General features: G+C 40.6%; 1 protein-coding gene across 1 annotated transcript in view; it reads left to right on the top strand.

Annotated features, from left to right (window-relative positions):
* The window catches only part of LOC145409023 (putative neural-cadherin 2), a 532112-nt gene that overhangs the window by 357901 nt on the left and 154224 nt on the right, over window positions 1–19987 (top strand). The window contains exon 12 of the mRNA XM_080279591.1: window positions 19187–19586. Within this exon, the coding sequence (XP_080135717.1) occupies window positions 19187–19586 (400 nt within the window). The remainder of the gene's footprint in view (window positions 1–19186; window positions 19587–19987) is intronic.

Here is a 19987-nt window from a genome sequence, read left to right as displayed (position 1 = left end):
GAATCAGATTGTGAATTTCTAGATGTACACAACTCTTCACATGATGTAGGCAGTTTTCTTCCTGAACATGACCCATGTTTTTCACAAACTTTGTAACTACTTGTAAAAGATGGAATAGGGGAAGCTGGATTACTGCATAAGGTTGTATCAAAGGTGTCGTCCCTGGTAGTAATTGTTCGAAAATCTACTCACGCGAAAGCTTTGCTGGAGAGAGAGGGCAGACTTCAAACGCCAACATCAGCACGGTGGAATTCAGATGTTCATATAATTAAGTCCTTGCTAAAAAAGAAAAAAAAAAAAAAGCCAAACTAGAGACTACTGTATCTAAGCCTACTTATCACGATCGGTCTGTGCTTACGGAATTTGTAGAAGTATTGGCATCTTTTACATGAGTAACAAATTTCACACAAAGTTAGAAAATTCTCACATCTAGCTATATTATACCATGTATCCTAGGGTTGAAGTCCAAGTCCAGTAACATGTACTCATAGCACAGCAGTCATTTTGTACTGACACATGAACATCCAATTCAAACTCGACTGACACAGTAAGAACAGCGTTCTGCCTTCTTCATAGCTGCTGCCTTAGACCCCAGGTTCATTAATAATCCAGGTACGTATGTCACTTTACACGTTGGCTGTTAATGCAAGAAACTGAAAAGCTGCAAAAAGTACTACACATGACAGTAAATTCACAGAGAGAAATAGAGATCCACTCTTCCTAGCCGTAGTAAAAAAAAAAAAAAAATAGCTTTATGACCACACGTAGAGTATATGTACGCTTTGCTTTAAGCAGCAGAAAGACTTAACCAATGCAGTTCATACTCCTCCAGTTTGTTTTCTGTATTTTTCCGACGTTTTTCAGGGTGGTAAATTACCTTTTCTTCCTTAAAAAATTTCCCCCTTTATTATCATCACGTTCCTTAAGCCGTATCTCGATTATTTGTTTCCGAGCAACGGAAGAAACGTGCTCAACGTACTGAAATGTGGATTTCGTTTCCCAGTTTCCCAGCTGTAGCGTTGGTTAGGGTAGGTTAGGTTTGGTTAGGTTAGGTTAATTTATTTGGTGCAGTTAAACTAGGTTAGACTATAAACACTTTGGTTAGAGCAGTCCCTTCTGCCATTACGATGAATCAAACAAGAGCTGTCACGGCGGAACAGCTAAAAACAACGGAGGAACAGTTTTAACAAGAATCGTTTATTTACTACTCCAGAAGTAATCAGAATAATATAACAGACCATCAGGAAGATGAACTGATTTGATAAGTCAGTTTACTGATTAATATAAAGCGTATGGTTGCCACACCTAGTCAACAAGTTCTGCCCACTTCATCACCAATGGAAGCAGAAGTAAAAAAATACTTAGACCCTGCATCTAGGAAGACAGCAACTCTCTGCAGTTCTGGAAAGCTCATGCGACTGATTACCCATACATCTCAGGATTACCCAAGTACTGTCTAAATGTTCCAACCTCCTCTGCTCCAGTGGAGCGCACATTTAGTACTGAGGGAAACATGTGCAGGAGGGAACAATGTAGGCTCAGTGAGAAGACATTTGAGATGTTAACGTTCATTAATAATAATGGACATTTGTCGGCAGCACAACAGTATCAGTATGTTTTGTGAGTGGAGAAGTAATTACATTTTCTTTAAATGTGATACACACAAAAGTAATACTTTATTTTTCTTAAGTCACCATTTTTCAGTTAATATAACAGTAGCTTGTAGTTTTCCATTATTGAATATATTTATCTCAAAATCTTATTTTCAGTCGCTTTTCGTCAGTTCTTCTTCACTGTTTTTGAAATCTGAAATAGTTGCACCATTTTGCTTCACATAAAGGTAGCCTTATTAAGCCTTGTACACACCGAGATACAAAGTCTAGAGACAGTGGAGCGACTATGTATCTCGACTGTTGAGAGACAATCCAGATACAGACGGGCAACAGTCCAGAGACACTTTGGAGACAAGGCAACTTTGTCTCTGGATTGCCTAGAGAATGCGAGACGGTCGCAAGACATTGCTGCTTTCTCACTGGACTGTGGCTAGACAATCGAGAGACAGTCCAGAGACTTTGTCGCTCGTCCAGACCAAGCTGTAGCGAAAAAATGGCGGGAACAGCAGCCTAGTGAGTAGCTGTCATGTCGGTGGACGTGGACGCGGCTCTTGCTGCGGCGGCTGCATATGTTGTTTTGTCTGTACAGCAGAAGAGGGCAAAAAGATCTAGACGATGGTGGATCAAGAAGTTCTTTGAAGAAGGAACAACGTGTTGAGAAAAAATACATACAGGACTGAAACTAAAAGATGCAGATGGATTTAAAAACTTTTTGAGGTGTACAGCTTCAGATTTTGAATTATTGTTGAGAATGGTTGGTCCCCAAATTACAAAGAAAGATACAAACTTTCGATCATCCATCCCTGCTACAATACGCCTGGCAATAGCATTGAGATATCTTGCCAGTGGAAGAGTAACGGTTGATAGCCAAACCAGCAACACTTCTTGAGGGAACAGCCACTTCTTTTACAGCCACTTAGTCTTTTGTGTTCTCTCCCGAATTGTTCTTTAAGTTGTGATTTTTTTTTCTCCATATCAGTAAAGGTTACCTTGTACTCATCAGCAAGTCTCTCTACTCCGTCTTTTTTCTTTCCTCTGTTTTTGTAATCCGTGCATGTCACATCCCACAAACAAGGAGTTGCATGTAGAATCTCACTCAGAGAAAGTGTATTTTCTGTTGACCACATGCTAATCAGTTAACTGAAAATAAATATTGCAGCGTGTAGCACCTCTCTCATTAGAAGCTAGGCGGTAACTGAGCCTCCATGATTGAACCATCCACTACGTGAATTTTGAAATATCAGTTTACAACCAACATTTGTCATATTAAACTCAAGAAGTGATATTCCAGTCACACACACAATGTACATGTGAAGATATACATTTATGGATATATATATATATATATATATATATATATATATATATATATATATATATATATATATATATATATATATATATACAATGTATAGTGTGACGTCCTCACCCGACACTGCCACAGGCTCCAACAGCAGTAGTTCAGTATAGAATGGGCGTTGCCCAGTGAGTTGTTCTTCCTATGGTCAGCCTTTAGGTGTACAGTACACAAGATCAGCTGAGACAAAAATAAACATTGGCACCTTAATGTTCACTGTCTTTATTTTCCAAGTAATTCCATTTGATGCTTTCCAACTTCACTATTTTCACAAGCACTGGAGCTATACAAACTTCACTAACTGCAGTTACACTTAATGCTTGACAACACTTCACCGTTATTACAAGTTCTGATAGTACACAAACTTCAATAAACACTGTTTTCACAAGTACCGAAAATAATCTCCACTGACAGTAATTACACTTAATGCTTGCCAGCAACTCTTCACAAACTTCTCTAACAGCACTACACTCTTACTGAACCAAAACCGACTGAACTTCTAGTCTCTTATCCATCCATATATAAACTTGCATTGTTCGAGAATCATCTACTTCTCCACAATACTCGAACGTGCTGGTCTTGCATCAGTCCATAGCAACAACAGTTACCAACTAGGAGACATCAAAACATGCCATAGTCGTCTTACATAACATAACACTCTAAATCATTTACCATACAAACTTAAATTACATAATTTAACAAGCAATCACTTAAATATAACATTATAAAGAAGAAGAGCACACAAATTAATGTACAACTTTCAAAATAACCACGCTCACAAACAGCACACAAACTGGCAACTCTGACTCGTACCCGAACCTATGGTATATATAGGGAAACGTCGAGAAAAATCTCGACTACCTAACTGGCTACTCTCGCTTTTTATCACTACCCCTTCCCTAGTTCTTTGTCGTCGCGACAAAACTACATAGTATACTGTATACAAACACAAACCTTAATCTTAATGGAACATCTGACTATACACAAAATAATCCTTGAACTTATCAGGTCTTCTGTGCCACTTCTGACTATGTCCTTGCTCCTCCACACATTCCACTTCACCAGGAAGGTCTTGGTCCTCTTCTTGATTTGCTTCTTCTCTTGGGAAACTGTCACCATCCTCTTGAACTTCAGCTGCTTGGTCCTTCTCAACATCCTCGGCTGCGGGGAAACACGACTTCTCAGAGAGGTCTCAGCTGAACTGTCCTGGCCCATGGTACTGCCATAGACGGTTCACGTGTACCACATTTGGGCGAGACTTCCTGCTTCCCCGAATCCGATACGTTATGTCTGATAGGCGGTCTAACAGTGTAAGGCCTGTCCCATGGTCTCTGCAGCTTCGGTGACTGTCCCTTTTGTTGCTGAGGATTGTATAACTAAACTTGATCACCATCCTGGAAGTTCACCTCATTTTCCTTGGCATCATACTTGCACTTCATCTCGTCTGAAAACTTGAGGGTTCCTCGCACTTGATGATGTACCTCAGCCAGTCTTTCCTGAAGGTGCTTTGCATAGCTGAAAGTGTCTGTAGGCAGCTCTTCACCAGGTGGTCTTCCCATTAACAAGTCAACAGGTAAATCATGGGCCAACAACAGTTTTGCAGGAGCGTAGCCGGTAGACTCATGGATGCAGACTGATATGACATCAGCAATGCAGGTAATTTCTTGTCCCATTCTGTTTGTCCATCAATGCAGTACTTGGCTAGTTCCTGTCCCAGGGTCCAGTTGAATTTCTCCACCATCCCATCTGACTGTGGCCTCAGTGGGGTCGTCCTGGTCTTCTTGATCCCCTATAACTTGCAGCACTCAAGGAACACAGCAGACTCGAAGTTTCTACCCTGGTCTGAATGTTGCTATTGTGGCATCCCAAAACGACAGAAAAACTGATCAACCGACACCTGAGCAACAGTTGCAGTCTCTTGATCGGGGATAGCATAGGCTTCTGGCCACTTTGTGCAGTAGTCCATGGTGACACATATATACCGATTTCCTCTCTCAGTGAGTGGCAAAGGTCCAACAATGTCCACCACGACTCATTTCATCAGTGTGCCCACTTGGTACAGATGGAGAGGAGCACAACCACGTTTCTTGGGACACTTCACAGGCATGACACCACTCTTCAACATCCTAACGCATGCCAATCCAGTAGAACGTCTGTCGCAGCCAGCTTAGTGTTTTCTTCACTCCCAAGTGCCCACTAGTGATCTGGTTATGAGACTCATACAAGATCTCGGACCTATTCTTCTTCGGAACAATCAGTTGCCAATACTTACTGAGGCCATCACCTGTCTCCCACTGACGCTCCAGTAGTCTGTTGTTCAAACGAAGAAGGTTCCACTGATTCCAGCAGCTCCTGGTCACAGGGCCTAACCCGGAAACTTCTTCCCAAGATAGTCGCACTGTACAACACTGCAGCCACTCTAGCACTGATTGTAAATCTGCATCCTTCATCTGCATCCCCTTCAGGTCTTCATCTGATGCTGGCCCTGTCACAGCAGTATGGCGGCATTTCTTCCTATGATTCTCATTCCTAATACATTCCATGCTGTCTGTTCTTCTGTCTTCTCGCACACTATTCATCAAGGTTCTCCTGCATTTCTTCAGTGGTGGGCTTTCTGCAGCCCTCTCCTTATCTTACAACCATTCTGTTCCGCCAGTAACTCAAACTGTGCACAGTAAGCTTCCTGAGTTACTCTACCATCAAATTCCTGAGATTTCTTTTTAATTGGACCACCATTATAACCATGCACCTCACTGGTTTGGGGCCTAAAAACTGGGGCATCATCATTAAGGACAGGACTTAAAACTTCTGCATTCTGATTATTCAACCCTGTAATGCTACCTTTAGATGCCTGGGATCCGTCAAGATTCACCATACACTGTCCTTTCCTTTCATATGCCCCCTGTACACTAACCTGAGGCTCAGCAGTGTAATATTTCTCTACAACCTCAATTTTCTCACTAATTATCTTCTCATGGTCAACTACATGCTTCAACTGGTTATCTACATGCTGTCTGCACGCCATCAATATTCCCTCACTAATCTTCAGCTGGTTGTCCACATGCTGTTTACACCTTATTGCTTGCCTCATACTTCTGTGCTCTAGCTTGGCATCTACTTCCTCCTTAAGCTGCTGCTGTTCTTCCTTCATTTCCTCCATGAAAGCATCTAGCTGTCCTTGCATCTTCAGTTGTGATTCCCTCTGTTGCTCCTCTGATACCTCTCGAAGTTGCTCATATCGTTCTTTTTGTTCTTCACGTTGTGCTTCTAGTTGTTCCCTATTTGCCTTCAATAATACACCTCATGCCTGTACTAGTTCTTTGAGTTCTTTAGTTTGTGCCTGTATTTGTTCTTTGAGTTCTTTAGTTTGTGCCTGTATTTGTTCTTTGAGTTCTTTAGTTTGTGCCTGTATTAGCTTCGCAATTGTTGCCAGGGAAATTTCCTCCTCTTGCCCAAGGTCGAGAACTTGTCTTCACATCTCCTGCTTCCATGTCGACGATTAGACTCACTGCAGTCTTTAATCCCACTCCTAACATCAGTGTTACGTCCTCACCCCACACTGCCACAGGCTCCAACAGTAGTAGTTCAGTATACAGGAGGATGGACGTTGCCCAGTGAGTTGTTCTTCTTATGGTCAGCCTTTAAGTGTACAGTACACAAGATCAGCTGAGGCGAAAATAAACACTGGCTCCTTAATGTTCACGCTCTTTATTTTCCAAGTAATTCTACTTAATGTTTTCCATCTTCACTATTTTCACAAGCACTGAAGCTATACAAACTTCACTAACTGCAGTTACACTTAACCCATTCACTGCATCAGTGCTTGTTTACATGTACATCCTGTGTGCGGCAGTTTTCAAATATTTAGAAAAAAATAATACTGTCAAAAGATAGAGAAAAAAATCTCGAATTCAATGGTATGTAACAATAGAGCAAACAAAATAATTACCTGTGAAACAGGTCCGTGAAGTAATAAATATTCCCTGTGCGGTGGTGCCAGGCGAATGATGTATTGTTGTTGCACTGTGTCGTCAGTGTCAATCTTGCGATCAGATAAGGTGTAAATCAGCATCTGAACCATCAGTGTCATCATCTAACAACGTATCATTATCATCACCACACTCATCCAGAGATTTCATCCAATATTTGCTTGGGCTACTGCTAGCGGCGGCATGGAGAAGATTTCGTACCATTACCTTCGGCATTTTGTAGGTATAGTAGGACTCGCGCACGTTTGCGGCTGTGGTGTGGCCCGCACCTGTGTACAATGGTGCCACGTTTCCCCAACTTGCGATGTGAAACGGAAGCTATTTATGTACAAGGCATCACAAATTCGATAAATTCAGATGAATAAAAGTTACACTTGTGTATTTTGATGGATGAATCAACAGTAATCTTATTATGCATAAAATATTAATACAGTAACACAGAAACATGGCATACATATTGTACAGTGTTGCTAAAAGAAATTGTAGTCACTTTTAATGGTTTTTAGCGTAGTTTTAGGGTGGGTAATAATATCACAGTTATGGATATAAGATAATGAGCCTGAAAAAAGAAGAAATATGCCAATATCCAAAGTAAAAGAAATAATTCATGTAATTCTTGTGAGTGGCAACACTTACCCAGTCTGGCCTAAGGTAAAGTACGTACAGTCGGGGAAGAAAGAAGCTGGACACAATTGGCGGCCTCTGGCAACAACTCCTATAGTAAACACGTAGGTGGTAGCGGATATGCATGAATGAAGAGGTAACGTTTGTATCGAAGTGTGTGATTGGTCGGCACACCACCGTCTGTCATTGCCATGTAGTCAAATATTGGAGAGGGTTTTGAGTATGAATACGCTATGTGGTAGATATAATAGATATTCACGCTGTGTCATAGGACATATAAAATCTTAATTTGACAGTTGATTAGCTGTATTGATTAATGTCACTCATATTTAAGGTACTGTGCAGCTGAAAGTATTTGTGGAGTCAAAAGCATCTGTCTTCAGAGTAGGTTTAATATGAGACCGAAGCCTCAGATCCTTGAATAAATCATAATTATTATCAAGCGCAATACATAATTTATTGGCGAGTTCGTTTGTATGCTTCATTAACGAATATGTCGTTGAAATACAACATTGGTTCTGATAATCTTTATGACTTTGCTACGTTCTGAGTCAGTAGAAACGTTCCTCCCATGAACGTGGACAGAGCTTCATTGAGCACCATCCCTTACCGTGCTGGGGGTGGGAGGAACCGTGAACACACGCACGATTTATTAGTTTTTTCATTCAACTGCTAATGAAAAACTACTATGCAATTGCTAAACAAATGTTTGCTCCGTCCATGATAACAAGAGACTGCTCCTTGATAAGACAGATACCTCTGATACTGAAAACATTCCTTTTAGGTGATGTCCATCACACGTTTTCCCTCTCGAGTTGAGGTGGTGAGTTGGTAGGGTGAGGTATGGCCTTTTCAACGGCACTTCTGTCGCGATTGTTTCGCCCTACAACCTCTCTACCGAACTAGCCTCACATGAGCATCCCCTCCAAGCTAGCCTCACACAAGCACTTTCCTCCGGCATTCTCTTCCCTCACCTAGCCCAACCTTTCACATTAGCAACATGTCAAGATGATTCCTAACATCCAGTTCAGTCACAGAGCATGGCATGGTTTGCGTGCATGTTTCAGTGTTTATATGTATGTGTGATTAGTTATAAATGAAATATAAGAAACCATGTTATGATATTTTTAATTGGAACCTTTTTGTCATATTCGGACCAGCACAGATTTACAGGTGAATAAACTTCCCCTTTACCATATTGATGAATCCAAATGAAGGCCAACAAGTGAACTGTAGCTACATGATGGATTAAAGCAGGTCATTAGACTATAATCCGAGATATATCGCACCATTACAAATCGGAAACCAATGTTGTAATAATTAAGGTAGAGCACGATTCCAAAGTTCGTGCAGAGGGCTGATGGCTCAGCACCATAACTGTGTGGTGTATTTAAAAATCTGTTGTTTCGTGTTATCCGCATCATTCCCTGCAAACTACTGCTCGACGTTTATCACAATATCTATCCAACTGGTGTAGGAAGGCAATAATTCCTAATAATTACTCGTGCGTATCCTTTTTATGCTTCTACTGCGCCTGTTCTGTCCTCGGATACAAGGTGAATGCACACCCCTTCAGTCTCTTGACTTGCTAGCTTCATATTACCTCAATCTATTATGGTATGAAAAGAATGTGACCTATCATGAGTGAAGCACAATAAATGTTGTAGGACCCATAGACGTCATTTTCATGAACATAATTAAAAGAATCACACATAAGACAATGCGATGATGTTAAAATCAATAGTTACAAGAATATAAGCTAAACACAGAAGTCAAGTGTAATACTGCAGCTCATTACTGCATCACTGGAAATACTCGTTTGTTGGTAACCTTATCCTTATCACCTTTATTCTTTGCCAGTCTTTACTGAAGGCGGATTGTTCCAAGGTATCAGCAAAATCGTCTACCGTTAAGCATATCAGTATATTAAACCTTTTGCTAGTTCAGTTGTAAGCTTATGAATATATTATGGAGAAGATGCTTCGAATGTAAAGGTTTTTGCATGCTATATTATACGAGTGAAAAAAATTTTACTGTAATCCGTGTGTGGCACTTGTACTCAATGCATCACAAATTTAATTTTTAGTTGGAAAGACATTGTGTGTGCTAAATGGAATTACCGTAATTTCAGTAACATGCTCAAGCTTACGTCACCTTTCATTTAGTGCTTAGGGCTTTACCGCACGTGACTAGTAATTACCAGCGAGACAGCAAACATGGCATTGTTTTCAATTTGTCTGTCTGTGTGTGTATCTGTTAGCATGATAACTTTGCAACCGCTCAAAATACCATCACAAAATTATACAGGTGTGTAATAGGGATGAAAATCTCCTACGAGTTCGGAATTGGAGAAATTAAGTCAAGGTCCATGGGTCTGTTAGCACGATAACTTCGCAACCCCTCAGGATATCATTAAAAAAAAAAAAAAAGGTGTGTAATAAGGATGAAAATCTCCTACGAGTTCGAAATTGGTGGTAGTAGGTCAAGGTCAAGGTCATATTCCGAGCCGGGCTAGATATGTATAGGCTCGCGGATGGTGTGATTCCCCCTTACGGGGGGCCACTTGTTTACTCAAGCACCAAACACATCACAGGAAGAAAACTCGCAGCGAAAGAGTTAACCATAAATATGCAAGGATGCCCTATAAAGGAACTAGAATCGTGTAGCGTTAGTTAGTATAAAACGCTGACATACTCATCAGGTCTTTTGAGTGAATTATATTGTGTGTATAAATGGTATCACCTGATAACATGTAACCTATGAGTGTGGACATCTTCACTAACTTGAAAAAGCACTCACCATAAAATTAGTTAATTTGAATCTCCTTGATTTGAACTGTGGGGCAAAAGATCATTACTTAACGTGCAAATTCTGTGACTGAACTGGATGTTAGGAATCATCTTGACATGTTGCTAATGTGAAAGGTTGGGCTAAGTAAGGGAAGAGAATGCCGGAGGAAAGTGTTCGTGTGAGGCTAGCTTGGAGGGGATGCTCTTGTGAGGCTAGTTCGGTAGAGAGGTTGTAGGGCGAAACAATCGCGACAGAAGTGCCGTTGAAAAGGCCATACTTCACCCTACCAACTCACCACCTCAACTCGAGAGGGAAAACGTGTGATGGACATCACCTAAAAGGAATGTTTTCAGTATCAGAGGTATCTGTCTTATCAAGGAGCAGTCTCTTGTTATCATGGACGGAGCAAAAATTCGTTTAGCAATTGCTTAGTAGTTTTTCATTAGCAGTGGAATGGAAAAACTAATAAATCGTGCGTGTGTTCACGGTTCCTCCCACCCCCAGCACGGTAAGGGATGGTGCTCAATGAAGCTCTGTCCACGTTCATGGGAGGAACGTTTCTACTGACTCAGAACGTAGCAAAGTCATAAAGATTATCAGAACCAATGTTGTATTTCAACGACATATTCGTTAATGAAGCATACAAACGAACTCGCCAATAAATTATGTATTGCGCTTGATAATAATTATGATATATTCAAGGATCTGAGGCTTCGGTCTCATATTGAACCTACTCTGAAGACAGATGCTTTTGACTCCACAAATACTTTCAGCTGCACAGTGCCTTAAATATGAGTGACATTAATCAATACAGCTAATCAACTGTCAAATTAAGATATTATATGTCCTATGACACAGCGTGAATATCTATTATATCTACCACATAGCGTATTCATACTCAAAACCCTCTCCAATATTTGACTACATGGCAATGACAGACGGTGGTGTGCCGACCAATCACACACTTCGATACAAACGTTACCTCTTCATTCATGCATATCCGCTACCACCTACGTGTTTACTATAGGAGTTGTTGCCAGAGGCCGCCAATTGTGTCCAGCTTCTTTCTTCCCGGACTGTACCTCCGTAGACCCAACCATAGCTTGTACAAGTGTTGCTAGGGAAAAATGCTCACATTTACCGGCTTTTACCATAATTTTAAGGACGAGGAATAATCACATTTATAATCATAAGCTAATATGTAGGACAAAATAGTAGGCATATGCCAATACCGAAGTAAAAAAAAAAAAAAACATTATTCACTCGCGAGCGGCAACACTTCCACACCCAGTCGGTGAGAGAGAGAGAGAGAGAGAGAGAGAGGCAGGAGAGGGGCATGCCTTGAATGCATTGTCGGCATCACTAAATATAACAAAACCAAATTAACAAATGAAAGCACAAGTATAAATAACTTATAAAAGAATCAAAAGTACTCAGGGTGGCTCACATTTCCCGCCAGGAGAGAGAGAGAGAGAGAGAGAGAGAGAGAGAGAGAGAGAGAGGGAGATAACGGTATAGAAAACGTGGCAACACTGTACACAGGTGCGGGCCACACCACAGCCGCAAACGTGGGCGAGTCCTACTATAGTTGATCTGACCTCTGCTCCTCGAAAAAATGCATAATCTGCGTATGGCAATATTCTATAGAGTGCCATAAGTTACTAGCTGATTTATTTCGTGCCATTTCTGATGGCGGAATTTTTGAAAGCAGGAAATCATATCCCATTGGATCCCAGAGTTGCTGGGCGAGGCATTGCACTGGGAGGGTACTAAGCGTACTGCCCTCCGCCTATCAGCTCACAGTTACGAAGCTCATAGGTCCCTACCCAGGGGTTCCCTACTTGATGGAGATTTGAAAATTCCCAGTTCTGTCCAATACTCTGGACACTGGGCTCCAATGGGTTTAATCATACAGCCGCAGTCAGAGCCATTTGGACTCAGATATCATATTTGATACAGCCACAGTCAATGGGTTAATGCTTGACAACACTTCACTGTTATTACAAGTTCTGAATTCTGATGATATACAAACTTCAATAAACACTTCACTGTTTTCACAAGTACCGAAAATAATCTCCAATGACAGTAATTACACTTAATGCTTGCCAGCAACTCTTCACAAACTTCTCTAACAGCACTATACTCTTACTGAACCAAAATCTACTGAACTTCTTCTAGTCTCTTATCCATCCTTATATAAACTTGCATTGTTCGAGAATCATCTACTTCACCACAATTCTCGAACGTGCTGGTCTTGCATCAGCCCATAGCAACAACAGTTACCAACTAGGAGACATGAAAACATGCCATAGTTGTTTTACATAACACTCTAAATCATTTACCATACAAACTTAAATTACAAGTTTAACAAGCAATCTATTAAATAAAACATTATAAAGAAAAATAGCACAAAAAATAATGTACAACTTTCGAAATAACCACGCTCACAAACAGCACACAAACTGGCAACTCTGACTCGTACCCGAACCTACGGTATATATAGGGAAACGTCGAGAAAAATCTCGGCTACCTAACTGGGAAATCTCGCTTCTTAACAATATATATATATATATATATAGATAGATAGATAGATAGATAGATAAATCATTCTCCCAACAAAGCATGATTTCTTATGCATAATAGCAGTTTCAACATAGCAAGCGACAAAGCAACAACATAAATAATAATACTGAACAACTGTTATCAGAATGCGACGACTATCTCAATAGTTGCATTTCTGGAAATTTTTTCCATCTCCTAAGATGAACATTCACAGGCTTCCATTATCGTCGTTATACCCAAACAAGAGCTCCTAGTTACTGTTATTCATTTACATTCTGACAAAATATATACATGTAGAGACATACATACCGACATACAAAGAAAAAAAGACATACCTATACCCACATATACACATATGTACAGATATCCACGTCCATACCTACACAAAAACAAACGCCTATAAATCTTTACACACGTAATTGTAAACATATAATTGAATAAAATCACACAGACAACTCATGGTATGATAAAAAATTGGAAATTTATGCCTGTGCATCAATGACTGGACAGGTTTATAAACTTCCAGTACTTCATAAATATATTTACATACGATGCTGGAATCGTTATTTTCATCGAATAAAGCTTCAACATTATGCACATGATCCATGCCATATCTCCTCCTCAGATCTCTCGTGAGTGTACACTCAACCACCACGTGGCCTTGAGTCTGGACTCTCTGCTCATCACACTGACACCTACGCATCTCCCGCTGTATGCGACTCCAGCGACCTGTTTCTGTATTCAGGTCGTGAGACATTAGTCGAAGTCTAGAGAAAGTTTCTCGTATATAATCAGGAATATACTCCTCATTTGAGTATACTTTATGTACACTCATGCTCCGGTTTAGTACTGTTTTGTATGTGTAATATTTAGTAGCATCTTCAGGTTTGTTCAGTATCAGATCAATGATATTTCCTATCGGATCTCTATTACAGTCAAATTGTAGGGCATTATGAATAAATTTATAGCCTGGAGTGTTGGTATTTCTGCACAGCTCAAGTACTATGTGGAATGGCTCTTCCGTGTCAGGCGAGGTCAGTTTGGACTCCAAAAACCGTTTTCTACGTATACACTAAACATGAAATACTGGGCTAATTCCTGACTCGATGAGCCATAGGTTTCTACTTGTATTGTTTCTCACGCCCAATAGGCGTATTACGGAGGTTATTACGGAGGCGTATTACGGAGGTTATTCTCTCGGGCATGGAAGCATACATTCCTTTCTCATATCCTTTGACTAACGCAAGAAAGCCTTGGTTTAATCACGCTTGTTCTAATGCTGTCCGCAACAAGGAGAAGGCCTACAAAAGGTACCGGAGCCAACCCACCCCTGAATCACATCATCTTTACGTTTCTGCCCGGAATCGTGCTAAGTCTGTTCTTCGCTCTACTAAAAATAATTTCATCCATACTAAATGCTCTCAACTCTCCAACTCGAATTCTTCCCGCTCCTTCTGGCACCTTGCCAAAAATCTTTCTAACAACTTTACCTCATCATCCTTCCCTCCTCTTTTCTACTCTGATGGTTCTGTAGCTATTTCTTCTACTGATAAAGCAGATCTCTTCGCACAGACTTTCTCCTCCAATTCCACCTTAGACGATTCCGGTGCTGTTCCTCCATCACTTCCCCCCTCTGACTTCCTCATGGCTGACATTAAAATTTCTTCAGTTGATGTATTTTCTGCCATTACTGGCCTCAGTACTAACAAGGCATATGGGCCTGATGGGGTCCCTCCTGTTGTTCTCAAAAACTGTGCTTCTGTGCTTACACCCTGCCTAGGCAAACTATTTCGTCTTTGTCTGTCAACTTGTACCTTTCCTTCTTGCTGGAAGTTTGCTCTCATTCAGCCAGTCCCAAAGAAGGGTGACCACTCCCAACCCTCCAACTATCGTCCAATTGCTTTAACGTCCTGTATTGCAAAAGTTTTCGAGTCAATTCTTAATAAAAAAATTTTAAGCCATCTTTCCTATCACAACCTTCTTTCCGATCGTCAGTATGGGTTCCGTCAGGGACGCTCCACTGGCGATCTTCTCACCTACCTTTCAGACTCCTGGTCATCCTCCTTTCGGGACTTTGGCGAAAGCTTTGCCATTGCACTTGACATTTCAAAGGCTTTCGATCGAGTCTGGCACAAATCTTTAATTTCCAAACTGCCCTCCTACGGTTTCTATCCTTCTATCTGTACCTTCATCGCTAGCTTCCTTTCTGGTCGTTCTATAGCTACTGTCGTAGACGGCCATCGTTCTTCTCCTAGATCTATCAACAGTGGTGTTCCTCAGGGCTCTGTCCTATCACCAACTCTCTTCCTTTTATTCATCAATGATCTTCTAAGCTGTACATCTAACCCTATCCACTCATACGCTGATGACTCCACCCTTCACCTTTCCATTCGGTTCCCGCAACGCCCATCTCAACAGTTACTTCAAGAAACAAGGGATGAGGCTATGGCACACCTAATGTCTGACTTAGCTCATATCTCTGACTGGGGTAAAAATAATATGGTTGTCTTTAATGCTTCTAAGACTCAGTTCTTACACCTATCAACCCGACAAAATCTTCCACAGGTATACCCACTAATGTTTAATAATATTCAGATTAATCCTGCATCATCCTTGAACATGCTTGGGGTTTCATTTACTCGGGACTTATCTTGGAAAGATCATATTACATCTCTTGTAAAATCTGCTTCCAAGAGATTGGGTGTGCTAAGCCGACTCCGCTCTTTCTTTACCCCTGCACAATTGTTGACTCTATACAGGGGTTTTATCCGCCCCTGTGTGGAGTACAACTCTCATGTGTGGGGAGGCTCCCCACATACAGCTCTTCTCAATAGGGTGGAGTCAAAGGCTTTTCGTCTCATTAACTCTCCTCCTCTTACTGACTCCCTTCAACCTCTGTCTCTTTGCCGCACTGTTGCATCTTTATCTCTTTTCTATCGCTACTTTAATGGTCACTGCTCCTCTGAACTGTCTGCTTGCATTCCTCCACCTGTACGACGGGCGCGTAGCACCCGTCTGGCAGCAAACTCTCATCCCTTTTCTGTCCAACTCTCTAATGCAAGAGTTAACCGTTACTCCCAGTCTTTCATTCATGCAACAGGTCAGCTCTGGAACTGTCTCCCTCTGTCTGTATTTCCTCCTGCCTATGATCTCCAGTCTTTCAAACGCAGTGTGTCCAGGCATCTCAAAATGATCGGATCTTGAATTTGGCTCTCTATTGTATTTTGTTTTTCTCTTGGAGGGAACTGTTACTGCGGGCTCATGGCCTTTGGTTCCTTCTTCCTCGCATAAAAAAAAAAAAAAAAAAAATTGCAAGCTTGCTATATTGTTGTGTTAAAAAGATACAATTCTTTGTCAGCCAAGGCTCAAGCTGTAAGTCACTGTGGCCAGTACAGCAGCGTCAAACACCCTGCACTTGTAACAATATGGCATATCAGTATTGGATGCACAAAATATAGCAAATTTATTTACAACTGATTGGCTTCGTTTTTCATGCAACCGCATTACATCACTCATCTTACCTGTATCGGTAAACCATGCACCCAAATACAGATAATGAGGACAATAATTAATGACATTCATGAACATGTAGAGGTATTTTATCACTTTCATCATTATTTACTACGAAAAATTTGGTTTTACTCTCATTTAGTTCCAAACCGTATTCGTTACAATAATCTATCACCACCTTCAGTTTCTTAATGCACATCTCACGTGAAGCTGCAATAATCACAGTGTCATCCATCGAAAGGAACGCATGCATTGCCCCCATGAAGCCGTCCGCTGCCACCCTCTGTTTTAACATACGAACCATCTGGTTAAGATAAATAATAAACAGTAGACAGCTGGACGGCGCGCCCTGGCGAACCCCCACTGATGAGTCTACCGTGATATCTCTTAGTAAGTTTCGGGTATATATATATATATATATATATATATATATATATATATATATATATATATATATATATATATATATATATATATATATATAAATAAATATATATATATATATATATATATATATATATATATATATATATATATATATATATATATATATATATATATATATATATATATATATATATATATATATATGTGTGTGTGTGTGTGTGTGTGTGTGTGTGTGTGTGTGTGTGAATAATTGCCAAAACCAACAGTGGAATCACTAAAGAAAATAATTATGACTGAACCATATGCGTACATATAATTTTTCATCGATGTATGTAAAACGTGTAAATATACCATAATTATTATTAGGACAGACTCATATACATACAGTATAATCTTTCAACCATGATTTTATGCGAAATTAGAATATATAAATATACACTACAATTATTTAGGATAGAACCATATACATATAATTATTCAGTGTATGTACAGTACAACTGTTTGCATAAATAATGTAAAAATACGTGAATCCTGGTGCCTCATAGCAGGAGGCGTGCATTTGTAAATGCGAACCTTAAAAAAAAAAAAAAAAAAATCCGTCATCCGTTGCCAAATCCCTCCGCACCGAGCAACTTGTATCATGTCTCTCATATCTAGTGAGAGACAAGATACAACCGAAATCTTGTCTCTGGACTATCGCGTGACTGTCCAGCAACAGATTTAGATTTTCTTGAGACAGTCGCGCAACAGACTAGTAACACTGTCAGGCGACTTTTGCAGGATAAAGTATCTTGGTGTGTACGTAACCCAGAGACAGTGTTTAGCTACTATTGGGAGACAAATTTAGAATTTTCTGAGACAGATGCGAGACAGTCTAGAGACCATGTTGAGCGATTTTGTACCTTGGTGTGTATGAGCCTTTAAAAACGTATCTTTAAAACTCTGAAGAATAAAAGTGAGGCTTACAAAATGAGACTACTAGAGACTTGGCTTAGTATGATATCTTATGTGTATTTGTTGTAACTAGCCTACTTAGAAAACATAAACTAATATGTCTACTAGTAAGCTTAGGATTAGTTTGATATCCCAGTACTAAATACTGATGCTGGTCATGAAGTCCTTTACCACTGCATAACTTTAAATATGATACTAGGCTATCTATAGTTAGTAGGTACATTTTTTAATGAATGCATTCATTAATACTTTCATAAAATATTCCTAATCACATTTGAATTCACAACGTTTCTTCATAATCGTGTTCATATTATTAAAAATCTGAAGAATTCATATTTGGTTCCCAAACACTTGTGATCACTCCATCCATGGCTGGGGAAGCCCACTACTGAAGAGTGTGCATACATTAAATATCCTGTGGTTGTAAATGAGGGATCCAATGAAAGGAGCAAAGTTCTGATGGGTGGGGAGGTAGGGGGAGGTGACTCCTCAGGTCACCCAATAGTAGCTAAGCCACTGCTTGTTGTTAAAATCATCACTTTTCATTCGGGTTAGTCTTGCTGGTCAGGTCCAGAAGTGGCGAAATCCTACTCGCACACGATTAGGAACCTATTACCAGATGAGAAGAGGAATACTGTACGAATATATAAACGAGAGACAGCAACAACAACAAAAAGCTTCTGTCTTAGCATAAACAACATTGTCTACTTTAGACTAAGAATTCCTGGATAGTGTTTACATGCTTCTTTTGTTTATTCACTGGGCGATCAGTTTCTTTTCCAGATAATACCTCTCCCCGTGTCTTTGGTGGGTATTGGAGTTGGGATAATTCATCACTGTCCCCCGACACCTAATGTATTCTTTTTAAGAGCACAGTCTTCGCCAATCATATTTGCTCTCAACAGACAGGAAACAAACACTGAGTTAAGGAAAAATATTACTCCTGATCATTACTTCAAGTTGTATATTTGGTTGTGGGCAGGAATACACTCAGCACAGACTTAAACTGTGGTGATGTGTGTAATATCGTACTGAAAGTTAGCAGAAAGTGGTGGTAAATATCTGTATACAGTAAATACCAATAATTGTGTTGTATTCTAACCCATCTCCCAAATATCTTCGTAGTTTTACTCACTGTATTCTTTTGTATGTAGGTTGAGAAAATGGTTGATATAATAAAAAGGAGGGAATACTTGGAAGCACAGGAACAATATTACTTCATGTTGTAAATAGGTGATGAAATAGGCAGGTAAATGATATTAAAGAGAAGTGTTATAGGAATGGTTGGTGAAATAAGGTCTGGTAGGTTCACTGAAGGACAAAAGGAGTTTAGGTTAGAAGTGGTGACCACGTGATAGAGGCGGTAAATATTGAGAATGTGCTAAAGGTATGACCTGCAGGGTGGGCGTGGTCTGGTTGACTACCGGGTGGAGGGCGGATGGGGTTTCCTTACGGTGGACTCTGGTGGAACGGTGCGGCTGAGGACAGGGCTGGACCGTGAGGCTGATGGCGGAGGGAAAGGTGAGGCGCGGGTAGTGGTGGTGGACCGAGGGGTGCCACTCCTCTCAGCCACCGCTACGCTTACCATCACCGTGACGGACGTCAACGACTGTCCGCCTGTCCTGCTGCCGCCTACCCTGCTGCACGTCATGGAGGGCAGCCCGCCCACCCGTCTCGGTGTCCTCAAGCTCACCGACCCGGACGTGTGGGCCTTGGGACACGGTCCGCCCTTTACCCTAGCACTTCATCCTGACAATCCTGACCATGTCCTCCACCTCATCACACTTAAGTTCGACCCACGTAAGTACATTTGAAATGCATCGCATGGTAAATATGGCTGGTCAGGAGGTTGGTTGATTCCACTAGCAGTAGTTAAATAATATATCAGTCAGTAATATTACCGTCATTCATCAACTTGACCGTTATTCGCAACAAAAAAAAAAAAAGAGTTTACTCTTCATCCCTCGGTGCCAGATGGACAACTCAACAGGCTGGAACAAGAGTACAAGTCTTGCTGCAAAGTGCAATCAGCGAACTGATTAATCACTTGCTGGAAAACTTTGCCTGAAACACTCTTAGAAACCTGAATGAAACCTGTCACACACATAATAGCAGTATGCCACGTACAGTACATAACTGCAACAATAAACAATGTTAGTGTGCTGCCAAACTTGCCTGAAACACGTGATCAACCAGATGTA

This window comes from Coenobita brevimanus, chromosome 79 (assembly GCF_032717465.1).
Source record: "Coenobita brevimanus isolate Jiangsu-jjx chromosome 79, ASM3271746v2, whole genome shotgun sequence".
NCBI lineage: Eukaryota > Metazoa > Arthropoda > Malacostraca > Decapoda > Coenobitidae > Coenobita > Coenobita brevimanus.
The sequence above is the reverse complement of the archived record's forward strand: the minus strand, read 5'-3'. Positions and strand labels throughout refer to the sequence as shown.